General features: G+C 41.3%; 4 protein-coding genes across 5 annotated transcripts; 3 read left to right on the top strand and 1 right to left on the bottom strand.

Moving 5' to 3' along the window:
• The first annotated feature begins 461 nt into the window (after positions 1 to 461).
• LOC118337381 (probable histone deacetylase 1-B) lies at positions 462 to 5,780 on the top strand. Of its 2 annotated transcripts, none has more exons than XM_035674367.1 (14): positions 462 to 594; positions 1,305 to 1,417; positions 1,519 to 1,636; positions 1,761 to 1,835; positions 1,965 to 2,103; positions 2,325 to 2,466; positions 2,548 to 2,640; positions 2,738 to 2,846; positions 2,969 to 3,109; positions 3,743 to 3,851; positions 4,095 to 4,225; positions 4,353 to 4,505; positions 4,688 to 4,739; positions 4,830 to 5,780. In XM_035674367.1, exons 1-14 carry the CDS (start codon positions 543 to 545, stop codon positions 4,855 to 4,857), a joined length of 1,455 nt encoding a protein of 484 aa, XP_035530260.1. In that variant the 5' UTR covers positions 462 to 542; the 3' UTR covers positions 4,858 to 5,780. The 2 variants fall into 2 exon arrangements, with proteins under 2 accessions (XP_035530260.1, XP_035530259.1); XM_035674366.1 differs by having other exon boundaries at positions 4,353 to 4,523.
• Positions 5,781 to 5,911: 131 nt separating this feature from the next.
• Positions 5,912 to 10,770, bottom strand: tmem54a (transmembrane protein 54a). Its single transcript, XM_035674368.1, has 6 exons — positions 10,634 to 10,770; positions 8,411 to 8,604; positions 8,136 to 8,204; positions 7,578 to 7,775; positions 7,348 to 7,485; positions 5,912 to 6,259 (listed from the first exon to the last, which is right to left on the bottom strand). The coding sequence occupies exons 1-6, from the start codon at positions 10,644 to 10,646 to the stop codon at positions 6,122 to 6,124; spliced, it is 750 nt and encodes a 249-aa protein (XP_035530261.1). The 5' UTR covers positions 10,647 to 10,770; the 3' UTR covers positions 5,912 to 6,121.
• Positions 10,771 to 11,565: 795 nt separating this feature from the next.
• zpcx (zona pellucida protein C) lies at positions 11,566 to 14,245 on the top strand. Its single transcript, XM_035673436.1, has 9 exons — positions 11,566 to 12,030; positions 12,108 to 12,220; positions 12,297 to 12,376; positions 12,458 to 12,638; positions 12,712 to 12,817; positions 12,905 to 12,990; positions 13,059 to 13,135; positions 13,215 to 14,100; positions 14,175 to 14,245. Exons 1-9 carry the CDS (start codon positions 11,611 to 11,613, stop codon positions 14,194 to 14,196), a joined length of 1,971 nt encoding a protein of 656 aa, XP_035529329.1. The 5' UTR covers positions 11,566 to 11,610; the 3' UTR covers positions 14,197 to 14,245.
• A 350-nt stretch (positions 14,246 to 14,595) lies between these two features.
• pabpc4 (poly(A) binding protein, cytoplasmic 4 (inducible form)) lies at positions 14,596 to 23,215 on the top strand. Its single transcript, XM_035673585.1, has 15 exons — positions 14,596 to 15,238; positions 17,678 to 17,871; positions 18,572 to 18,687; positions 19,716 to 19,855; positions 19,947 to 20,041; positions 20,120 to 20,257; positions 20,375 to 20,470; positions 20,579 to 20,848; positions 21,489 to 21,579; positions 21,731 to 21,826; positions 21,954 to 22,084; positions 22,188 to 22,278; positions 22,362 to 22,492; positions 22,599 to 22,723; positions 22,825 to 23,215. Exons 1-14 carry the CDS (start codon positions 15,046 to 15,048, stop codon positions 22,698 to 22,700), a joined length of 1,884 nt encoding a protein of 627 aa, XP_035529478.1. The 5' UTR covers positions 14,596 to 15,045; the 3' UTR covers positions 22,701 to 22,723; positions 22,825 to 23,215.
• The last annotated feature ends 514 nt before the right edge of the window (positions 23,216 to 23,729 follow it).

Here is a 23,729-nt window from a genome sequence, read left to right as displayed (position 1 = left end):
ATTTATTTGATGGCTGGAGGTAGACTACTTACTCTGAGATTTTATATTTAAAAACTATGAACTCATCACCATAGATTAAACAACCAATAAATATATAAGGTAGCCAGCTGCATTATAAAATGTTGCTCATGCATGAATGTATCAATTATTATAATCCCAAAATATAATACATAATAATGTAATACAGTAATAATAAACCACTGGGCATCATGATGAGGCCTCTTACTCTTTTAACTGCATTTTTATAGTTCTCTGTAGCTACTTATTAAAGTTACATTTTTAATACAAGACCTTTACTTTTTACTTTGTGGTATTACTCTTAAGATCACAAGAAGTAAAGGGTTTTAAGAGTGTAAAACAGCTCCAAAAGACCGTCACAGTGCACAGAGAGGACAGACCAATGGGGCCGACTCTGACTGTGTCGCCCCCTGTTGAAAGCAGTCGACATTACAGCTCATTGATTGAACGCGGTACGAACTATCCGCCTCTTGTCGCTGTTGTCTCCTGCGGTGTGCGGTGAAAGCCAGTCAAAGAGCACTAAAATGGCGCTCACTTCCCAAGGAACAAAGAAAAAAGTTTGCTACTACTATGATGGTGAGTACTCGTGTGCTTGTACTTTAAGACAAGCGGATGCGCCGATGAATGAAATCCGCCACTTTGCGCCAACAAAGGCTGCAGTTTATTTCACCTCTCGCTAACCTGGCACGTTAGCTAACCTAGCTAGCTCGAGTAGCAGGCGGCTCTCTTCCTCTCAGTCTAACACAGTGTGGTTGAGTCCACACAGGTCCATAATAGTGTTTGCTTAGTTTCCCCGGAAGCACCGGTTGCATTTATAAAAGCATTTTAAGCGTTTACCTAGCAGCTGTTAGTACTTTAACTAGATTAGTTAGCCAGGGAGCTAACAAAGGGGCTGTGAGTACTTCATTGTCACCGCAATTAACGTCAACACTAAGCTAACGTTAAAATGGCTCATCTTGCTGCCTTCAAAAGCCCGGTGGTAAGGCGGAAAATAATGTTTCGGTCGACGTTAGTCGCCACGAGTAACAAAGCGCCACCCTGTACGTGCAGCCTGTAGTTTCTGTAGTTTCATAGGAGCGATTTGACTTCGGTATTTTGGAGCGAGATGTCCGGTTGTAGGATCGTTACAGACACATTGTTCAGTTCCTTCACATTCATGCTCCTTTTCAGTGCATTAACCTCTTGCGTTCACTGTTCACTTCATGCGTACATTTGTTCCATGTGTCCATGGAAAATAAATAAATAAATAATCCAACATTGTGTGTTTTTATTTGTTTACATTTCAGGTGATGTTGGGAATTATTACTATGGTCAAGGACACCCCATGAAGCCCCACCGAATCCGCATGACTCACAACCTGTTGCTCAACTATGGCCTTTACAGAAAGATGGAGATATATGTATGTTAAATTACAGTAACCGTTCCTTTCAGTCAAACCAGTGGACCTCCCTGGCTTTTTCCCGTGTGTCTCGGGAACTCATATTGTCCTCTGTATTTCAGCGTCCACACAAAGCCAGCGGAGAGGAGATGACCAAGTATCACAGTGATGATTACATCAAATTCCTGCGTTCAATTCGGCCGGACAACATGTCTGAGTACAGCAAACAAATGCAGAGATGTGAGTTTGGTCAGAGAGTTAGTCTGTGTGTAGATAAAGTAATGTTTGTGTTCATCAATCAATCTGACGGTCTCAAGATGAATATTAGCAAAATTCTGATTGTTTGTCTGCCCTTGCTCTGCAGTTAATGTGGGAGAGGACTGTCCAGTGTTTGATGGTTTATTTGAGTTCTGCCAGCTGTCAGGAGGGGGCTCTGTTGGTAAGTTGTTTCTCTTAAATACTGCTCAGACGGGCGTGCTGTGTTAAGACAGTAATCATGCCATCACTGCCCCTGTAATCTCTTCAGTATTAGTCTGCTGTTAATTCTCTCCTCCTCGCTGTGCTCCAGCCGGTGCGGTGAAGTTGAACAAACAGCAGACAGACATTGCTATCAACTGGGCCGGTGGCCTGCATCACGCCAAGAAGTCTGAGGCCTCAGGGTTTTGCTACGTGAACGACATCGTACTGGCTATTCTGGAGTTACTGAAGTGAGTGCAAAAGGCCTGTCACAGGCTACTCGAGTACATGTTTGTTTTGCATGAGTGGATGATACTGTGCTTGGTTGGTCTTTGTTGAAAACTGATGGTGAGTGGCGGCATTGTGTTTTCATAAAGATCGGTAATACATTTAGAATATTTTAAAATACCACAAGATGTTTTTTGTCATAGGCTAGATTTTAGGACTTAATGGACCTTTCCCCTCTTTCCAGATACCACCAGAGAGTTCTGTACATAGATATCGACATCCATCACGGGGACGGTGTGGAGGAGGCTTTCTACACCACAGACCGTGTTATGACAGTTTCCTTCCACAAGTATGGAGAGTACTTCCCTGGCACAGGAGACCTGAGGGTAAGCCTTGAAATCATCTGACGGATAAAAGTCACATTGTCATTGTTACACGCTGAGTTGACATTTCTTTGTTCTCTGCAGGACATTGGTGCTGGGAAGGGTAAATATTACGCCGTGAATTACCCACTGAGGGATGGGATTGACGACGAGTCATATGAGGCCATATTCAAACCTGTGAGTAAATAAAGACTAGTTAACTGTTAAATGTATAGTAATTGAGATCTCCCTTGATGGACAGAGGCATTTGAAAGAGTGGATGTTGTTTGTATAGATCATGGCCAAGGTGATGGAGATGTACCAACCCAGTGCAGTGGTTCTGCAGTGTGGAGCTGATTCTCTGTCAGGGGACAGGCTGGGTTGCTTCAACCTCACCATCAAAGGTAAGTTGACGAAACATCTTTCCGCGAGCAAAGAATTCTGCAACCGTCTCGAATTAAGTTTAACTGAGAAACCAAGTCTTTTTCTCCCAAATAAAAACGTTTTTCCCACGCTGTGTGCTCAGGCCATGCCAAGTGTGTGGAGTACATGAAGAGTTTCAACCTGCCGCTGCTAATGCTGGGCGGAGGAGGCTACACCATCCGTAATGTGGCACGCTGCTGGACGTATGAGACTGCAGTAGCACTTGATACCTCCATCCCCAACGGTGAGTCTTTATGCCCATATTGCACTGAATATCATTAGTCTGGTGCACATTTTAGTAAGCTGCTTTAGGTAGCCTTCTTCAGGGTTTGTACGAAGTCTTAAAAGTTTGGAAAATGGTTAGGTTTTCAAGGTTGGGAATATGTTTGAATTGGAATGTAATCCTTAAGAAGATGCTTGATGTTGAAGCTAATATGGTGTAAAATCACAATAACTCATGTAAATCAAAAATCTTATCTAAAAAAATGTATATTTGAAGTGACCCAGTTCTGTTGAAGACCTGTTACACAGATTGCTGTGGGTATATAATTCTGTAAACTTTGTTTTTTGCAATTGCATCTATAATAAAAACTTTGTAAAAGCTTTGAGAGTTTGAAAGGTTGTAGTTAAGCGCTTCAATTTTACTCTTATAAAGCTGTACGAACCCTGGTTCTTGTAGCAGGCATAACATTTTGACTCTGTTGTAACATTAGCTTCTCAGGAGGTGAAGGGGAAGAAAATAAGCATAAAACCGTTTTAGCAGCCTCATACAAACAATGAAATGACTTCATATTCATTAACTAATGATAAATCAGAATCAGAAATACTACATTTGTTAAAGAATGTCAGTTGTGTAAAATGTCACTCTTCTCCACAGAGCTCCCATACAATGACTACTTTGAGTACTTCGGACCAGACTTCAAGCTGCACATCAGCCCCTCCAATATGACCAATCAGAACACCAACGACTACTTGGAGAAGATCAAGTAAGTGCAGAATAGTTTCTTTTTGAAGTGTTTCTGAAATTCCAGTAGCATAATGTGCATTGCGCAGTCCTAATTCAGTAGTTTCAGCAGCAGTTAAATCTACAGTTACGTTCCTTGTATTGTGATTGGAAAGTTGAGAAGTTTGCCATATCACAGGTACAGGATTGTGTCTCAGGTTGTTTGTGGTTTCATGGTTTCATTTTAGTAGTGGTCAATATGTTCAACCTGCGTTCTGTCCTCTAGGCAGCGTTTGTTTGAGAACTTGCGTATGCTGCCCCACGCCCCGGGAGTTCAGATGCAGGCCATCCCTGAGGATGCTGTACAGGAGGACAGTGGAGATGAGGAGGAAGATGACCCCAACAAACGCATCTCCAGTAAGAACCTCTCTGAGTCATCACTTTCTTGTCCCTTTAACACCAGATCTCTCGCATCTTGCAATTAACTGACCGAAACAGTCGAATTCCATGTTGTAATTTAGCCCTGTCCTCTGTTAATGTTCAGTCCGTGCTCATGACAAGAGGATAGCGTGTGAGGAGGAGTTCTCTGACTCAGAGGATGAAGGCGAGGGAGGCCGCAGAAACGCAGCTAGCTTCAAGAAAGTCAAGAGAGCCAAAACTGAAGGCGAGAAAGAGGGAGAAGAAAAGGAGAAGAAAGGTGAGGAGGAAACAAAAGGTATCTATTCATATTTTATTTTTCAATTTCATCTCTCCCGACTCCCTGTCGTTTTGTTACATAAAGAGATCTTTATGAGTTAACATTTGAAGACATTCTATATTAAACAGAGGTTGTGTTATTATGATGTCTATGAATGTTTTTTTTTTTCTTTAATTTAATAGAAGTAAAAGAAGAAGAGAAGGTACCAGAGGAAGAGAAAATGGACACCTCAAAGTGAGAAAACACTGCACACACTAATTCCCAAGTTGTCCAGGAAGTGGCTTATTGGGAACGTTAATCTTTTCCTTACTCTGGGTCCTTTAGGCCTAAAGAGGAATCCAAGACACCGTGAGGTCCAGTGATGCCAATGCAACTGTTCAGGATGGATGATAAAGCAAGATTTTTTGGATAAATCATCTTTCCAGGCTGCTGCTGTGGAAATCCATGAAGGACTATACCTTTGTAATGAGACCTCACTCGGAGATGTGACGGAGATTAAAACGTGATTTTCTAGGACACCTTTTCAACCTTGCTGTTTATGGACTGCAGTCAGTCAGTGTTTTTGAGTATTATTTTGTATGCTTTCTCATTTTTTTTTTTTTAATCCTTAATCTTTTTACGCTATAACATTTGCTTTTCCCTTGTGAAGCAAGTCTGTAAAATGGCTTAGTATATGTACGCTTTTATATATCTGATGGATTTAATTTATTTAAATCATAGATATTTTGGCTACTCTGTTATGTCTTTCAGTCCCACTTTTGTCCAGTGTCTTTGAATATGTAGTTGAAGCATGTTTATACAATAGATCCTTTTCTGTAATACATTTGTGTCACTGGTCTTGCCTGCTTAAGGTCACCGAGAGTGGTTAAGAGGGTTGTGCATCTACCTGAATACCTATTTTTATTTTTTTTTATTTTTTTTTTGTATGTGTAAAGTAAATTACAGTCTTATATTTTAGGATGTAATTTAGTATGTGCCCCTTTGACAAATTTCCTTGACTCCTGCCTCACAGTGTGGAAAATTTGAGTCCTGTCAAATGATTGCCAGAATCAGGCTTAGATGACACCGAGTACATTTGGACATTCATGTTCAAATGTACTCAGTGTAAACTGGGAGGTAAGACAAATGCCAGAATTCATTTGTTGTATATATTTGTATTCTGAAACATGTTCCACAAGAGAGCTTGCAAATGTCATTTAAATTTCAACGGACCCTGGTGTGTTGACCACTCTTTCAACACAAATAAAAACTGCCCTAAAAAGTTACATAGCTTTATTCTGTAAAGTTTTGAGGGTTTTCTTGAGATTATAAAAGGTTATGGCTGGTATGATGAAAGGATTGACAATATTTTAAAAAGAAAATAATTTTAATGTCAATATACAGTTAACAGCTGTCTGTATTTTCAAGACAATACCACAATACAAATTCTTACATTTCAATCCAAACTGACAGTATTTTTAAAAGGTTCCTTTAGATAAAGAAGAAAAGAAAATACCAGTGTCTTTGCTGATTGAAGTCCCACAAATGTCTTCAGACATTTAACGTGTAACAGATACACTCAACACAGCAACTTCACAGATGAAGCAGTTTGCAACCTATCGTTAGGTTTAGCGCGTTCAGAGCCATTCACTCTGCTCCACTGCAGTGACCGAGTCCAGCAGTTCATCCTGTTCTGCTGGCTCAGCTGTATCATCGCTCTCTAGATCTCGTGCTGGAGGCAATGATGAAGTTTCTACAGTTCTCTGGATACGCACCTGAAACATTACATTATTGGAATTTCATTAAAGAGAAGCTAACTTACACTAACAACCTGACTGCTAAGGTAACAAGACAGCACCAGATGACAAAATCAATAGAAAACTATTTAGTAAGACTTAAAAGCAGCCACCACGCACTAGGTATTTTCTTGCAGATATCCAGTAGTAGTGTGGGGAGGATATCTTGATGCTTAGGCATGTCAAAACCTGTGTCATTCTTGACAGCCATATTTTATGGACAAGGTACTTGACATCTGACAAGAATGAAAGTGGCTTAGAAAATATAGACTGAGCTTTTGTATCAGTGCTGAGCAGCACTTAATATGTTTACTTTAAATTAGTATTTTAAGCTTATTGCAATGTGTGTGGCACATAATTAATACATGAGCACATTTGAAATCTTATATGCATTTCTGAGGGGCATGTGCTGGTAAATAAACGGAGCCACTGGTGATGTTTAATACTTTGATTTCCATATGATCATGCACCAAGACACCATAAGATGAGGGACACGGTTACCACAAGCTCTGTTCAGGTTTGCCTAGTCAGCAGGTCTAGACCACTGGCTTCTATATGTCTGCATTAAGTTCAGTCATATTGCTATTTGTGGATACAACAAAACCTGGTCAGTTTACTGTTAAAACTTGGCTTGATTTAATGTTGTTATGTAGTTGCTATGCTACTACTAAGCCTGGTATTAAATGATACCTTCTAGGAATGATTAATTATAAATAAATGAACGTAAGCATTACTTAATAGTTGTATAATTTGTTTTAAAGACATTTCTGTGTAACCTCAAACAGTATGTCACAGTCAGGCAGAAAAGTGCTGATTTCTCTTGTAAAAATATACATTTGTCCTTTAGCAAATCAAGGTTAGAATACAGTGTTTGTGCTTTTTGCTGTATATCAGATCTGTTTTGGGAGGTTTTAGGAATTCAGTTTCAGCTCAATGTTTCTCACTAACCCCACTAACAGTTATGCTAAAACATTTTTTTATATTCAAAGAGTACAACTGTAATGAATTACTGATGTGACACAGTAAGATGACGTAACACAATGCGACAAATAATGCAGTGATCTTACCCTCTTGGCCTGGGTCGGCCTCCTCCTGCACGGACAAAGGTAGAGGAATGAAGTACAGACAGCAAAGCAGCGAAAGGAGAAAACCATTTCCATCACGGACATCAAGATTAGAGGCACCCACAGGATTATTGTGGTCCCCTGGTCGGCATGACAGCACACAGACAACTCTGATTAATAAGAGGCAAAGCAAGTCCAAAGTGCTTTGGGATACATATTTATATTCAACTTACATAAATACGGGTAGGGTCAAAGGGGCATTCGTATGTGATGCTGGAAGAGGAGCCAACATCATCATCAGAAAATGTGCAGTGCGTTAGCAGGCTCTTTCTTTTGTGAATAATGGCTTTCACCACAGAAACTGACAAGCCCACGGAGGAGGCAACTGCCAAGAGACCTGCCAGGAAGCTGAAGACCAATAATACCCACTGCTGCAAGGACAACATGACAAGAGTATGTTTGTTAGTGAAAACACAACCTTAATAATCTAGTGATCAATCATGTGACAGATTTTCCTCATAAAAGATTCAGATTTGTAAGAGGGAGGTAGTTTAGGAACATGGATAACACAGGTGAGTCCAGTCAAAAAACCCATCAAATATTTGAATAAATTCCATATTTGCATGTAGTGTATGTTGCCTATTTAAATAGTCATTATCTTATTTATCTCCCTACACATGCACTCACTGAAAAAACAGAAGGCAAGTTCTAACAGGAACCAGCAAATTACAGATATGTGTTGAACGGAGGAAGGAGAAGCTGTGCCAAGAAGAGAGAAGGCAGTATTTAGCCAGGAATCCCTGTTTTTCCTTGTTTTTGGACCCAAGACAAATGGCCGTTATTCCCACTAATAATCCTCCCTAAGGGGCAAAGGCAAGTCCAGAAAAAAGAGCAGCAGCTTTCATTTGCACAAATAGATGATACAATATTACTTTAAAATTGTGCTATTTAATAATTAAGTATTTGCATGCATTGACACAATTTACAAGTCTATACTGCATTGTGAACCTATTTCATTAACAAATTGCTTTTACGTTCTTTATGCACACGTCCTACCACTTACCACCAAGCCTTCCACAATAGCAATGACATTAGAGATGGCGTACACCATGGTGCGGGCCTGAGCGTGCACGTTGATGTGCCTGAGCACGGCGCCATGCACCAGTGCTCCAAGAAGAAAGTTGACATGTCCCACCAGCACCAGCCCCAGCCCCATCTTCATCAGGGCTTTGTTGTCCTTGAGGTTGGCACAGCATACTCCTAGAGGTGGCAGAAGAAAGATGTTAGTTTGACCTCATAATTTAACTTAGCTTTCAGCATTGTGACCCCTGCCAAAAGAAAAGGTAAACAACTAACTAATCACACTGCAGTCCCTATTGTCAGACTGAAGCATGTGACGCTAATCCCGGGTCAGAGTATGTAAATACCAGCTGTGTGTGCACAGTATGTGTTGTTGACGGGAACCAATATAGTTTACAGGATGAAATTAAAGTACGCAATATATGGGACAATATCAACATTTCATGTCTTATTATCCTGGCAAAAGTAAGTCTGGTCTAACTTGTGGTGTATACAATGGGCAAGGCGAGCATTCAGCCATGGTGATGATTTTGGTATGCCTGGAATGATGGGAACTTCCCCTTGTGGCAATTCAAAAATACATCAGAAAAATCAATATAGGACCGTACGTCACACGTGAGGATATTCACGATTATCTGGATAATCGAATTCAACACTATCATTATCTGAGTGTTTTTTTATCGCAATACATGATAATATAGTATATCGTCCCATCCCTAGTACGCACAACGAGTGTAACAACATACCAGTACAATGGAGTATCGCAATATTATGTTTTGTGACACTGTATCAAGTTTAAAAAACACAATTGATTTGTAATTAATAGTTTACATGCAAAGATTCCATGGCAGTGGTTCATGTTGTGTTGTTGTGTTTAAACCCACAGCCATTTACCTTTTCCACTCAAATGCTCAGACTGTGCTAGTGCAATGATATTGGATGGATCTTACATATACATGCAGATCCCACTGCTCTGGTTGCATAAAACTTTTTTTTAACTCAAATTTTATGCATATCGGGGTGTGTTCTTTAAACTATTTATATTTATATATTATTTATATTTAATCTTAACCCCTGTATCGTGATATGTATCGTACTGGCAGATTCTTACCAATACTCAACACGCACATAGGTTTATTAAATGTGATCTGACTGTAGAACGAGCTGTAAGTGCCGTACACAGAGAACTTGTGTGAGAGCTGACTTCACTGCAGTCTGGTGGTTTCAGCAAAGCCAAAAGGAAGTGGGCCGGTGGTTAGCGCACTGTGACGACGCTTGAGTACAAGGCAGTTACCACAATTATCCCCGACCCCTGCAGAGGTGGCTGAAGATCTCATCCACTGCATGCTGCAAAATGCTGCAGCTATAGTGACAATTCGGAGAAGAGGTCTGAGGTGGGTTGTGTTGCACTATTTTGTTCCTTCCTTTGGGTAAAAGTGAAGCAACCCCCCACCATAAAAACTGTGTAAACCCCTCCTGAACAAAACAGGAGAAAGCTTTGGGTGGGGTGTTCAAACCTTCACCACCCGTTTCTACCTGACCTGAGGGGCAGGTAGAAACAGATACCTGCGACCGGCTCAGCCTCATTCAAGCCTTGGTGCTGTGGAAAAACTCACCATGTTTTTAGTCATAATATTGTTAGTCTAATGTTTGCTGCCATTCAAGTACACATAACCACATAATGTTACTGTAATGTACAGACTCTACCAAAAGCCCTATGATATTCACAGTATTTACATATTCATCTTATCAAACTTAATATATCTTAAATTCTAATATATTATTTTTTTGACTAGGACAGCAGGCCTCTTTCTTTCTGCTTCATTCTAATGTCTGACACATTTACTTTCTTTAGGTTCAATAATAATATAAATGTAATATTTAGTATACTATTGGTCTACATCTAATCTATCAACAGCTCATAATCATGAATTCTAGCAATAGTTACCCAGAGTTTAACTTAAATTTAGGTGAAAACTCCATACTCACTACTACACCCAAGGCTTAACCACTCAATTTAATTTATATAATTTAAACAACAACATTACATTGAGTTCTGTCAGCCAAACATCAGAAAAATGTTGGTTAGCTAGTCTCTTCTCCTGTGAGCTCGTCTACAACTGCAGACCACGCCTAAATACTTTAGCACGCAACATACCTGTATACACACACACACACACACACCTCAAACACATGAAAGTCAACTTACCTGCATTCACCATGGTGGATTTGTTTAATGTCCGCTCAGATCACATTAGTGTACAATTTATATTAAATTCATTTCTGAGTTGACACTCCGCTTTTGCTGGGTCGTTGTCTTCCTGACTGCCGCTCACCTGCGGAATAACAGGCGTCACTTTCCGCCTACCTGTGCGGAAGCTCCGCCCCAAAGCACGTTCACTGTACGGGAGCTGTGTGAGGGGGATCTGATCTGTTAGAAACACACGCCACTATATCCCAGACTGGCTGTTAGCTGGATTGCATATACAAAAAAGGATATTTGAAAATTATAACAAGAAATCTAAAAATAGAGAATGAATTATTCAGTAAGGCTTTTCACAAAGCTCACACCACATTGTAGTGTATGTGATTTGGACATTTTTACTTTTACTGATAGTGGCTTCAAGGTTCCCCTTTAATCACTGAAACTGTATGTAACCTATGATAAAACGTTGTTAATGACTTTTGTTCTTATTTGATTTCCCACCGTATAAACTAGAATAATAAGTAGTTAATGACTACATGTACACAGAGGAGCCATCCGGATAGTCCTGTGAGTGCCTTTAATATGTGTCTTAAATAACTGTAATATGTACACAATATTATCTTTAAAGGTTATAATACCAGCACCCATAAAATATAACTACATCACACAAAATGTATTGACTTGAGCAGCTATAGGCAAATCAGTCTCCATAAAAATATATTCCATTGAATAATTGCTGCTGCAAATGAGGAAGACTGGACTATTTACTCAGGGTTTAACAAAGACGTGAACAAAATACCCAATTTGCTTAGGTTTCTTTAATTACAGCTGCTTAATGCCTCCAGTCTCACAATAAAAGCGCCACTGGCTGCCTCATTAGTTTGATTGCCAGCACCTGGTCCCTCCTGCCACTACACCTTATTAAAGACACACCTGCAGGGGTAGGAGAGCAGAGTGGTTGGTCCACTTTGAGATTTGCAATGGGGACAATAGAGATCGTTCTCTGCGTTTTTGTTGGACATTTTGTCGCTGTTCAATCAGTAATGAGCGAGCAGGATGCCAGATATCCTCAGCATTTTCCAGGATTTTTTGACAACATCATGCCTTTTCCATTTAAAAGACATTTTGACTTCCCTCCGTATGACACCATCTTCAGCTCATGGCGAACTCAGGCACCTGACTTTCACATGCTTGCTGAATTTCCTCCACTGATGGGCCTTCCCCAAGTAGAAGTGTTTTGCGATGAATCTAAGCTGACTCTACTGGTGGATAAGAGATCCAGCGGCGTCATGCTGACTAGAGAGGAGATACAGTTGGGTAATGGCTGCTATAGCAACAGAGAGCTACCAAACCAATTTGTCTTCACTTACGGTTTGGATGAGTGTGGAACTACACGTGTGGTGAGTTGACCAAATTCTTTAGTTTCTTCATTGCCAACGGCAGTGTGTGTATTCTCTGAAACCAGACTCTCTTACAGATGCAGAATGGCTTGGCGATGTTCACCAACTCTCTCCACGTAAATTTCAAAAAACCTCCCTCCACCGGGTGGCAAGCTCCTTCTACAGTGTACATCTCCTGCATCCCAAAGAGGTGCATCTATTGAGTTACTAAAACCTGTAAGTGGTCACAAATGAATATATACTAAAGGGGCTGTGTGACTTTTCAGGTCCTATGCCAATCCAAACTTCTTTGTATCAACGACACTTGCTGAGAATGACAAGACCTTGAACATCAAAGCCATGAATCGTGAGTAATAACATTAGTCAGAAATATTCTGGTGTAACTGTTTAATTTGCAGACACAAATGTTTGTTTTTTTTCTCTGCAGCATCCTGGACCAGCACTGTGGAGTCTAACATTTATAAAAGAGGCCAGGTTGTCAATCTCCAAGTTTCTGCCACAGCCAGACCTGAGCAGCAGCAGCAGCAGCTTTTCATCCAGTCCTGTTTTGTCTCTGCGTCTCCTGATCCTCAGACTAGACCCAGGCATGCAGTCATAATGAATAAAGGGTAAGCAGCCACTCAGGAAGCGATCCTAATATCGTTCCATGATGCTATAATCACTTATGTTTGCTCTCTGCAGGTGCACAGCTCCTCTGGGTTCTCATCATGCTGTTGTAGAATTTGTGGCTTCTAAAAGAGCTGATGTGGTTAATTTTGTTGTGAACACATCTTATCTGATTTCTGAGGTGAGTTTAATTTTTATTTTAAATAAATTGGCTTAACTGTGATGTGTGCTGTTCAGCTGTGTGACTTTAAACTCTTTTCCTCTGAAGCTGTATATCCACTGTAGTGTCCTCCTCTCAGACCAGGGTGTCACCTCTGGCTCTAAATTCTGCAACTATAATGTGATCCAGTCAAGGTATTTGCATACACCATAACTGTACTTTGAGACCTTTTCATTACTTAATGAGATTACTTAATTTTCAGATGGGAGGACCTTGGTGGAACTGCAGAGGTGTGCGAGTGCTGTAGCTCAAAGTGTAAAGGCAAGCACCTTCCTGAAGGTCAGAACTTTGGTTTTTGTGCAACAATAATTGACTCTGGCTATTTCTGGTCTCAAACTCACTAAACATGTCATTTCAGATGCCAAGGCCATTGTCAGCACTGGCCCCTTAGTCATTGTGGACAAAGATGTAGAGACGAGCCCTGGGCCTGCTGTCTCTGAACCGCAAGAAACCTCCAGCGCTCCTGTTACCGGCTCCATGCAGTCTGATGCCTCTGGTGCAGCAGCTGAGATTGTTTCTGGTTCTTCTATACCAAGAAGCAGGCTCTCCTCTCCCCCTCAGGGTGTAGTGGTTGTGAGTCAGGACCCAGCTGCCAGACTGACCCTCTGGCTACCTGGACAGGTGCAAGATACTGAACACAGTGAGAATACTGGTTCTGAATCTGAAGACAACTTGACAGTGCAGGTACAGGCAAGTGACACGGCATCAAACGACCTTCCTGAGTTGCAACCCTCAACCAAAGATCAAGAGTCTCTCCTGAATACACCCACAAACAAAATCGAAGATCAAAATTTAAATTTTCTTACACTGGTTGATGGCTGGATCATTCCTCCACAGCTGGAAAAAGCAGCTATTGGAGATGAATCCCTAAGAAGAACGTGGAGATTCGGATTGTCAGGCACAGATGCCACACAAGAAGTTGACGTCCCTCTGTTAGATGACATCACTATAAATGTCCTAAACCAGAATGATCTTCACCAAATGAGAGAAGACCTGGCTCAAAGGCCGAAGGATGCAGCTGTGACGCTCCAAGAAGGAATAAATGACATTGGACCAGTTATACGCTCAAAACTTGAGTTTTCCAAAGGAATGGATGGGTCACAGATGCTGAGTTATGAGGAAGAAATGGTGAAGCAACAAGAGGGAGAAGGTGTCATCAGAAGAGCTGGGATGGCTGGAATTAAAAAAGGAATACAGGAGCGTAGACAGAAGGGGCTGCGCTCAACCTTCCTGGATTTCTTGAGGTAATCTTTATGGCTGCCAGTTCTGTAATGTTTCATGCATGTCAGACTAATATTTCTCCATCTCTTATCCTCAGGAGGATGGACAAAGCAGAATAATTGCAGCTTCATATGGATAATTGCACTGAATAAACAAATTGGGCAATAATGTAGTTGTGTTTGAGTGTTATTTTTTTATTTTTTTTATCCATACACTTTTGGAAGCAAAACAGGTTTTATTTATTTATTTTTTTTTTTTAAAACTCCAGGTGCTTCTGCAATGAAATGATATATTATAATTAAATTATAAAAGCGTTTAAAACTCTGTCCAGTGTGGTTCTGTGAAAGCCTTCCCACCCAGATGTCGCTGTGGGGAGCTGGGCTCTGTAGTTGGGGCAGTACAGTGTGCGCTCTCCCTTTACTCCGCATGCTCAGTGTGTTTTTATTTTTTTTTCTATCCTGAGTTTGACCCTGGCCACTATTTCCTCCGCACCGCCACTCTCTATAAAGTGCCCATGCTTTTCCCCACGCAGTCTCTTTCCCCGACCACAAACAACCGTGAGTGTCTAACTCACTGTTCTTGAAAAACTTAAAATAAAAATAATATAAAAAATATAAAATTCACAAAATCTTAATAAAAACAAGAACCTTAATACTTAAAGAAAAAAAACAAACGTTAAAAAAAAATAGCAAACTCATAATAAAAAAAAAATACTATAAACAAGAGGCCTCGGGCTTAACCCAAAGTTGGCATCTTTTTAAAGGAAGAAGACATACTTCAGAGGACATCGATTTATGTCATTTTCTCAACACGCCGGACCAGAGAGCCAGCTGTCGGTGTCTTTATCAGGCGAGAATTGAAGTGCGGTTCGGACCCGGGATACGGATCATACCGGCGTTTTTTACATTTTTTTTTCCTGACGTTTTTGAAGGAAGCCTTGCGTTCACCAATTTTGTGAAATCCGAGATATGAACACAGCGACGGGGAGTTATCCGATGGCTTCTCTCTACGTTGGCGACCTGCACCCCGATATCACGGAGGCTATGCTGTATGAGAAATTCAGCCCAGCCGGACCGGTGCTCTCCATTCGGGTATGCAGAGACATGATCACCCGGCGATCCCTGGGATACGCTTATGTGAACTTCTCCCAGCCTGCTGACGGTAAGAAAGGAAACGTGTGAAGTGATCACTATGCGGTTTGAGCATTGCACGTGTCAGTGTATGCGGCTTTAAGAGGCAGCAAGCATGATATAATTCAAATATTGACAATGTCAACCATACGGTTTGAATGTCACTCCTGAAACTGTCTGCACAATCAAAACCGGGAGACACCGGCAATGTGCAGAAAGCATGGTGCCTTCACTCAATTATGGCTGAAGTGATATTTTTGCAGTCTAATATAGTCATAGCAGTTCTTTAGACTGGCTGGAGCACTCATTTGACCCATATAAGCACGTCCCAGTTCTTGGATACTCCATGGTAATACATGTCACTGCCATAGTTAAAGCCCTTACACACATGCAGAGTTTGACGTGTGCTTCAAAGTGAACAGAAAAGTCATTTTTTTTACACATCAATTATAGCACTGCATTTGGGAATGTAAGCTCCTTTTTGCAGATCTCACTCATTCAGCCCAAAATGACCCATTTCTGCTCCTATTTAAAGGGCCGCTGAGTGAAACCAATTCCCACTGCCCTCTGCTGCTACAGCCACTGAAAGCATGAAAAGGGACAAGCGCAGCTGCTTGACATGTTTGTTATGTGCATTGTCTGGTACATGCAATAATATCACAGACTGGATCCTGTTTCTACTTGGATTTAATCCCAGCTTTATTTTGAACTGGTTTGGGATTAGGTGGATTTTATAGGTTTATCTGTAATATCTGAACCACTTAAACTGCCTGTCAATTGTTAATCTATTGGAACCGCCTGCCTGAAATGTCTACGCAACTACAAATGTATCAAAAGTGTCTTTATTATGAGGTTTTTCTATTTGCAGTCAAAACTATCAAAGCACTGAGCAGTAGCAGCAGGTGTTGTGGTTGACTTTGGAGGCCCGTTGATGCTGTTTACATTGCGTGGACTTTTTTCCCTCTTGTATCAACGTTAAACACCTGTTACAATTTATCTGAGTCGGTTACCAAAAGCCGGAGTAATGATAGGTTACAACTGGCAAGCTTCCAGGGAGGTAGTATCACTTGAGTAAATGTAATAAGAGCCACAAGTTAGAAGACACCATTTGTTATTGGAGGTGTAGACACGGGGGATGGTAGCTGTTGGGTATTTACATTGTGTCCTACCACGTGCCAGTGGGGCAATAACTTGCTGCTATAGAATAGAACTGCTCAGTACACCTGATTTCATGCAGAGTAACGCAACAGCTAAGGTTTGCGATCCCCGCTGGATCGCTTCGCGTCACAACTGTATATGTAAACGCTCATGAGATGTGTTGCTCATCTGAGCATTCTTGTTGAATGTGTCTCTAACCCATCAATGGTAGAGAATGCTCTACTCACACTCCATGCCAGCACATACCTCTCAGGACCCCTCTCTAAATATAGAAGGTCTTTCTGAGCAGCCCAAAATCTGCCTGCCCGTAACACTTTTAAGTTCTTAATATGACAGAAATGGTTAACAATAACGTGGAATCCAACACTGTTAACATTTTACGCTCTTTCACCATCATTCTAAATGACACCACTTCATATATGAATAATTACCATGTAGGCCCTATTACATAGATCCATTTGGTCTTTTTTGAACTAAGATTCTGACTGTGAACCTTCCAGAAGTCCACATTTGACAGCGATCACACACACCTTCTCTGAGCACACAGGCTGTGAAGTACAATTGCAAGCCAAACTGCTGATGCCAGCAGACGCAAGGCAGCTCCGTTTTGTTTACCAGACACTTTTAGCTGGAAAGCCTGGCCTGTGTGTGTGTGTGTGTTACTGTGGAGTGACTGAACAAAGGGATGTTTGGCATGTGTGCCCAAATGCATATGAGAGCCTATATGAGAGTTAAAGCAACAGACGGAGAAAGAAATGTTAAAAATGGAACCTTAGTGATTAAACCGAGCTCAAGGAAGACATTATGATCTGAGTGAAGTGAAGAATGAAACATATTAACACCCCAATTTAGGCCCATTTGTGTTATCTGAAGGCCTGCTGCACTCCTACTGAAACAGGCCTAGGTGGGATGTGGCCCAGCAGCATGTGGTGAGTTAGAGAAGGGGGCCATGTGCTCCCAGCTTGCCCGCTGCAGCTGCCCCCTACACCTGTCCCAGCTGCTCATCGGCCACATGGTCTACTGCAGTGTCTTAACCATGTTACTTGTGCCTTGTTAATTACAATGGAGCAGGGATTCTCCGTTGTAACATATTGCACTGCAGGACAAACAGTTTTAAACAAGCTGTAGTTGGTATTGGTAGAATGGAAACAATAATTCATTGTGTGAAAGAGCTACAATACATGTATTGACTGTGATAGATGGAAGCATGACGTGTCGTATGCATACTAGTAGTGACTGATGTGTTTTTAGACTCGTAGCTCCATGTAAACAATGACCTTTCCCTCCACCTCTCTGCCCCTCCTCCCTCTAGCTGAGAGAGCCCTGGACACCATGAACTTTGACGTGGTGAAAGGAAAACCAATCAGAATCATGTGGTCCCAAAGAGACCCCTCCCTCAGGAAGTCCGGAGTGGGCAACGTGTTCATCAAGAACCTAGACAAGTCCATTGACAACAAAGCCCTGTACGACACCTTCTCTGCCTTTGGCAACATCCTCTCCTGCAAGGTACAATTGTCATAAATATGACAGAGGGGCTTTAAAACAGGGATATTGTTTCTTTTATGCAGTATATATTCACACTCTCAGAAAAAACAACAACTTCCTGCTTGGAGATGTCACACAAATTGTGCCTTAGTAAGATTTGAAGCAATAGCTGGTTAGCCTTTGTCCAAAGGTAACAAAATACACCATACAGCAGGTCTAATGCTCACTAAGTAAAAGGCCATTGCGTAAGATTCAGGGCCATCTAGCGGTGAAGTTGCAGATTGCAACCATTTGAATACAGCTAAGCCTTAGTGTGTATGAGAATCTACAGTGGCCTAATGTAGAGCCAGTGTTTGGTTTGTCCGTTCTAGGTTACTGTAGAAACATGGCAGTTCAAGTGTAAAACCAGCAAACTACAAAAAAATCCACAAAATGTCACTTTTGCACTTGTTTTTGGATTTTGTATGGATTAAAAAACAAGATTAAACATGTTACTTTGGTCTTTATGCTAAACTAGCCTAACTGGCTGCTACTTAATATTATATAGATAGATAGATTTGAGAGTGGCTATGATCTTCTCATCTAACTCCCAGCAAGAAAGCAAATAAGCGTATTTCCCAGAATGTTGGAACTATTGCTTTAAAGTTAAGAAACTCCCCGCATGCGCCATGATACCTCTTTAATGGATGCATAATTACCCATACCTGTTCCTCTGTGACAGGTGGTGTGTGATGAAAATGGCTCCAAGGGCTACGCTTTTGTCCACTTTGAGACCCAGGATGCTGCTGATCGAGCCATTGAGAAGATGAACGGCATGCTTCTGAATGACCGCAAGGTGTGAGTGTCTGATCATCTAGGAACTGGGGACAAAGGGGTGTTCGCTGTTGATAGTGTTTTGAAAACCTTTTTAAAGGATTCAGCTGGAACTTTAAAATGATTTGGTAGTATTTTTCATGACATTGAAAGTCCTGTTGAAGAAGGTGCAAAACGTATTGAGCTTACGGTAATAGGTAATGTTAATAGCTGATGTGTATAGAACTGTGTTGTTATTATTTTGTGTCTTAATGCATAAACCTGACCTGTCTGTTCCACACTTGTGTTGAGTGAACTGACTTGTCGTGTATTTTTCAGTTGGTGAGTTTGTGCGTGAATAATCTGACTAATAAGCTCATCTCTCACTACCACCAGTATGAAGATAACCTCTAAACTGATAAACTAAAAAAACTCTTACTTGCTGTTATCTTTCCTACCAGACGCATTTTTTTTGTTGCCTCATTTGTCCACTCGCTGGTCATACGTCTTGGAGTGTTTGTGTGTGTGTGTGTGTGTGTGTGTGTGTATGACCACGCTTGTGTGTTTTAGTGATGGATCGAATGCAGGAATGCAATACTGGATGGCGGAAGGAGAGAGAGGTCATCATAGAAAGGTATATAAGATCATTTGGTCCTCCTGAGCTTTCCTTTGTACTGTGAGACTCTGTTCCTCCATCCCTCTCCATCCACCTCCTCATCAAGTTTTGGACCAAGAATTAAGATGGTTGTCACTGTGTTGTCTAGCATGCCGACATATCTGCCTGCCTCTGGTGATATTAACAGTTGGATGTTCTTTTTCATTGTTTACCCCAGGAATTATGACTCACATGATGAACTGTAGCTGTGAATTTGTTTTGTGAATGTTGTCCCTGTTTTTGTAAAAGAATGTACTCTCTTACTTACCGTGCTTGCGTGGTCAGGTCTTCCACTGTCTTTGCAGAACTTTCTGTACCAGGAATACCGGATCAAGAGATGGATCCTGGTTTGTGGTTTCTCATCTCTGTCAGGACTGTTTTAAAAGAGTGTGTGTCGCTGCTCCCCCTCTGTCTTCAGGTTTGTGGGTCGTTTCAAATCCCGCAAGGAACGGGAGGCTGAACTAGGAGCCAAAGCCAAGGAGTTTACCAATGTCTACATCAAGAATTTCGGGGACGATATGGATGATGAGAGGCTGAAGGAGCTTTTCGACAAATATGGTAAAATGAGACCAGATTTGTTGGTATTACTCAAAACTCTAATGTGCTTCTGCTGTCTTACCCCCACTTATCTGATCTTTAACCTCTGTAGGTAAAACACTCAGCGTGAAGGTGATGACAGACCCTACCGGCAAATCCAGAGGCTTTGGATTCGTTAGCTACGAGAAACATGAGGATGCTAACAAGGTACTTTGGCCTCATGGAAGTGCATGAAAGTGAGTGTTTATTGGTCATTCCTTCTGATGATAACGATTTTGTCCAAAGGCTGTAGAGGACATGAATGGCACCGAACTCAACGGCAAGACAGTGTTTGTGGGCCGGGCTCAGAAGAAGATGGAGCGGCAGGCGGAGCTGAAGAGGAAGTTTGAGCTGTTGAAACAAGAGAGGATCAGTCGTTATCAGGTCTGTAAAAACTAAGCCCTTAATTCATCAAATAAATCGAATCAATCTTACATTTCAATCCACTGATGTCAAAGAAGCTGCTGCATATGCATCCTGACTGTCTGTCTTTGGTTTCAGGGTGTTAATCTTTACATTAAGAACCTGGATGACACCATAGATGATGAGAAACTGCGGAAGGAGTTCTCTCCTTTCGGATCTATTACAAGTGCTAAGGTGAGAACAATCAAACAGGTGTAGCAATTTATTACCAGCAGAGGAGAGATTATGCATCTCTGTAATATACAGATAGCAACAGAGTGACGCAATCTGTCTATATTTTAGGTGATGCTAGAGGAGGGACGCTCCAAGGGCTTCGGCTTTGTCTGCTTCTCCTCCCCTGAAGAGGCCACCAAGGCTGTGACTGAGATGAACGGACGTATCGTCGGCTCCAAACCCCTCTACGTGGCCCTCGCTCAGCGCAAAGAGGAGCGCAAAGCCCACCTCACCAACCAGTACATGCAGCGTATTGCTGGCATGAGGGCTATGCCGGCTAACGCCATCATAAATCAGTTCCAGCCCACCAGTGGCTACTTCATGCCAGCTGTGCCACAGGTGTGAGAATCAAAATGAGAGAGATGTGTGTTAAAATGGCTTTAATCTATATTTCTATATTAAGAAATAGATAATTATCACTTGACTTTACAGTTCCCCTCAGTTATTTGAAGCTTGTTAGTATTTTAGCTGTAAGGATCCCAGCTTTATTGTTTTGGTTCAGTCTCACTGCTCTCATCAGGCAGGCAAATGTTTCTAGCTCTAAATATATGTACTCCACCAGCCTAGCATTAAAATACAGACTGACAAAGTTTGCAAGTAGCAGGTGAACATGGTAGAGCATTTAGCAGCTTAACAGACTGATATTTTGGTTGAGACCAAACACAGAGCTATAGGAGAGTACATATTGGACATTCGACAGGTAGACACAAACATGAGTGTGTATATGTTCATGTTTCCTCCACAGGTTTAAAATAAGTTACTTTATATAAATTTAGAATGACAAGATGTTAAGAAAGCTATAAATAAATAAGTTTTTGCATTCCATTACCCAGAGGTCACTAGGCGAACTTTTGTTCCTTTAGTTTCCATTGTATTTCAGCAGAACACAGATTAAAAAGGTAGTCAGATCAGCGCTTTCAGTAGGGTATGATTTTGATGCCATAAAATGTCATACATTTCACTTGTTTGTACCCACCAGGCCCAGAATAGAACTACATACTATGCACCCAACCAAATGGCCCAAATGCGACCCAACCCCCGATGGCAGCAACAAGGTGGCAGAGGTCAAGGTGACGATCTAGCACTATGTAATAGTGCATCTATCTTTGATATACTTTCAGTTGCCTAACAACTGTAATAGACCTATTTAAAACATATAACAATCCAGTTAAGTTTAGTATCAAATCTCATTGTTTTTGTCTCTGCTTCTGTCACTGCCAGGTGGTTTCCAAGGGATACCGAGCTCGCTGCGTCAGCCAGGACCCCGTGCCAACCTGAGACACATGACCCCTAACAGCGGTGCGCAGGGCCCACGAGGTTTGTTCACCAGTAACAACTGACCAAAATGCTCACCATCAACTCATTGACTCTGGATTTAGCATTATTTTGACACTACATATACAGTTGAGGTTGACACTGTGTAAATTCTGCTCCTCTCTGCTAGCTTCTGGCCAAGCCATGGCACCCCGTCCCTCAATGGGAGTACCCGGCCCTCGTGCCATGCCTCCTTACAAATATGCCACTGGAGTCCGTAACCCCAACCCCCAAGTGGTGCAACCTATTGCCTTACAGCAGGTACAGACAAAAGACCAATCATACCATCTTGTGTTCCTGTCACATCAAACCCCTGAACCTACAAATACATTTCCTTCATATGTTCTTTATCTATCCCTTCCAGGCTCAGCCAGCTGTGCACGTTCAGGGCCAGGAGCCTCTCACAGCCTCCATGCTAGCTGCTGCACCCCCTCAGGAGCAGAAACAGATGCTAGGTAAGAATCCCATACTGTGATGAATGAACTGTAATACTTTTCAGTTTTAATTTGATTGCTTAATTCTCCGTTTTTCCAAATAGGTGAGCGTCTTTTCCCACTGATTCAGTCCATGCATGCCAACCTGGCAGGAAAGATCACTGGCATGCTGCTGGAGATTGACAACTCTGAACTGCTACATATGCTGGAGTCTCATGAATCTCTGCGTTCAAAGGTACTTGGCTACCTCCACCTTTGCCATATTGTCACACTAATGGACTGAAATGTCCATTATCCATTTACTACACTGCGTCATTATTCATGTTTGGTGGTTTGTACAGGTGGAAGAAGCCGTCGCGGTGCTACAAGCTCACCAGGCAAAGAAAGATGCCACTCAGAAAGTGGGCAGCATGGCTACTACTGCTGCTGCTGCCACATCCTGAAGACTGCGTGCTGTATTTAATTGGTATGACGATACATAAACAGTCACGCTATTCATACTGGTTGATTTGGTCATACATAATTTAAGTTTTGTGTTACTAATGAAAACTCATTGTGTTGTTTCAGGGCACAGAAAAATGGGCAAAGATGGAGAGAGACTCACTACACTGACTCTAAACACCAGACTCCTCTAAACAATTATGCAAAAAAGAAGAAAAAAAAAGAAAATGTAATTTTAAAAATATACTTGAACATTTTGACAAATGTTACAGTTGATAATTTTCTAATTATGTAATACTTTTAAACTGCATACCAAAAGCAATAATGCAAATGAATCTTGAATGGAGGCACTTCACTTTGTGGCAAAGGAGAGAAACCTTTTTACTAAAAGGAAAATGAGCCTTGTTCTTTTTCTTTGCTTGAAGGTTTTATGTTTGATTTGAAATGATGGACTCCATCCTATCATGTTATCATGGGTGTGTGGTATTCTCAATAAAGGGATGATAAATCAAGGTTACCACTCTTGTGTTACTTTTAATGCTTACATGTAGCCTATTATTATTCCGTTTCAAGTCTGTATGTGTGACGCAATTAACTAGTATAGTGCAGAGATGGCCAAGAAAGAATAAGGGCACTGCAAGGGCTAAATTAATATAATTTAGGGTGTTTCCTATTTGAATAGATGATTGATACATGAAACAGAAGGGAAAAGAAAACATTTAATTTGCCTCTTTAAAAGGCATTTTTGCATGAAAGACAGGAAATGTTTTTTCCTGTACCATATTATCAGTTGGAAATATCGCCACTGAGCCCTTGCATAGAAACATGGTCAAAATCACTGTCATGACTTCATTGGCATGAAATCACGACAAAGGGTGGAGGAAGCTCTAAACAAGAAGTCACAACTCCTGAGCCACAGGGTCTGTCACTGTTGCATGGTTTGATGTTAATATCACTAATTTTGTAAATAAGAACAATGTAATGTTGCAATAAAAATGCAATTTTATAGGTGTCAACTTCATGTTCAAACT

Source organism: Morone saxatilis, unplaced genomic scaffold, assembly GCF_004916995.1.
Source record: "Morone saxatilis isolate NCDOM2014 unplaced genomic scaffold, NCSU_SB_2.0 Contig3, whole genome shotgun sequence".
NCBI classification, from domain to species: domain Eukaryota; kingdom Metazoa; phylum Chordata; class Actinopteri; family Moronidae; genus Morone; species Morone saxatilis.
This window is presented reverse-complemented; position numbering and strand designations above follow the sequence as displayed.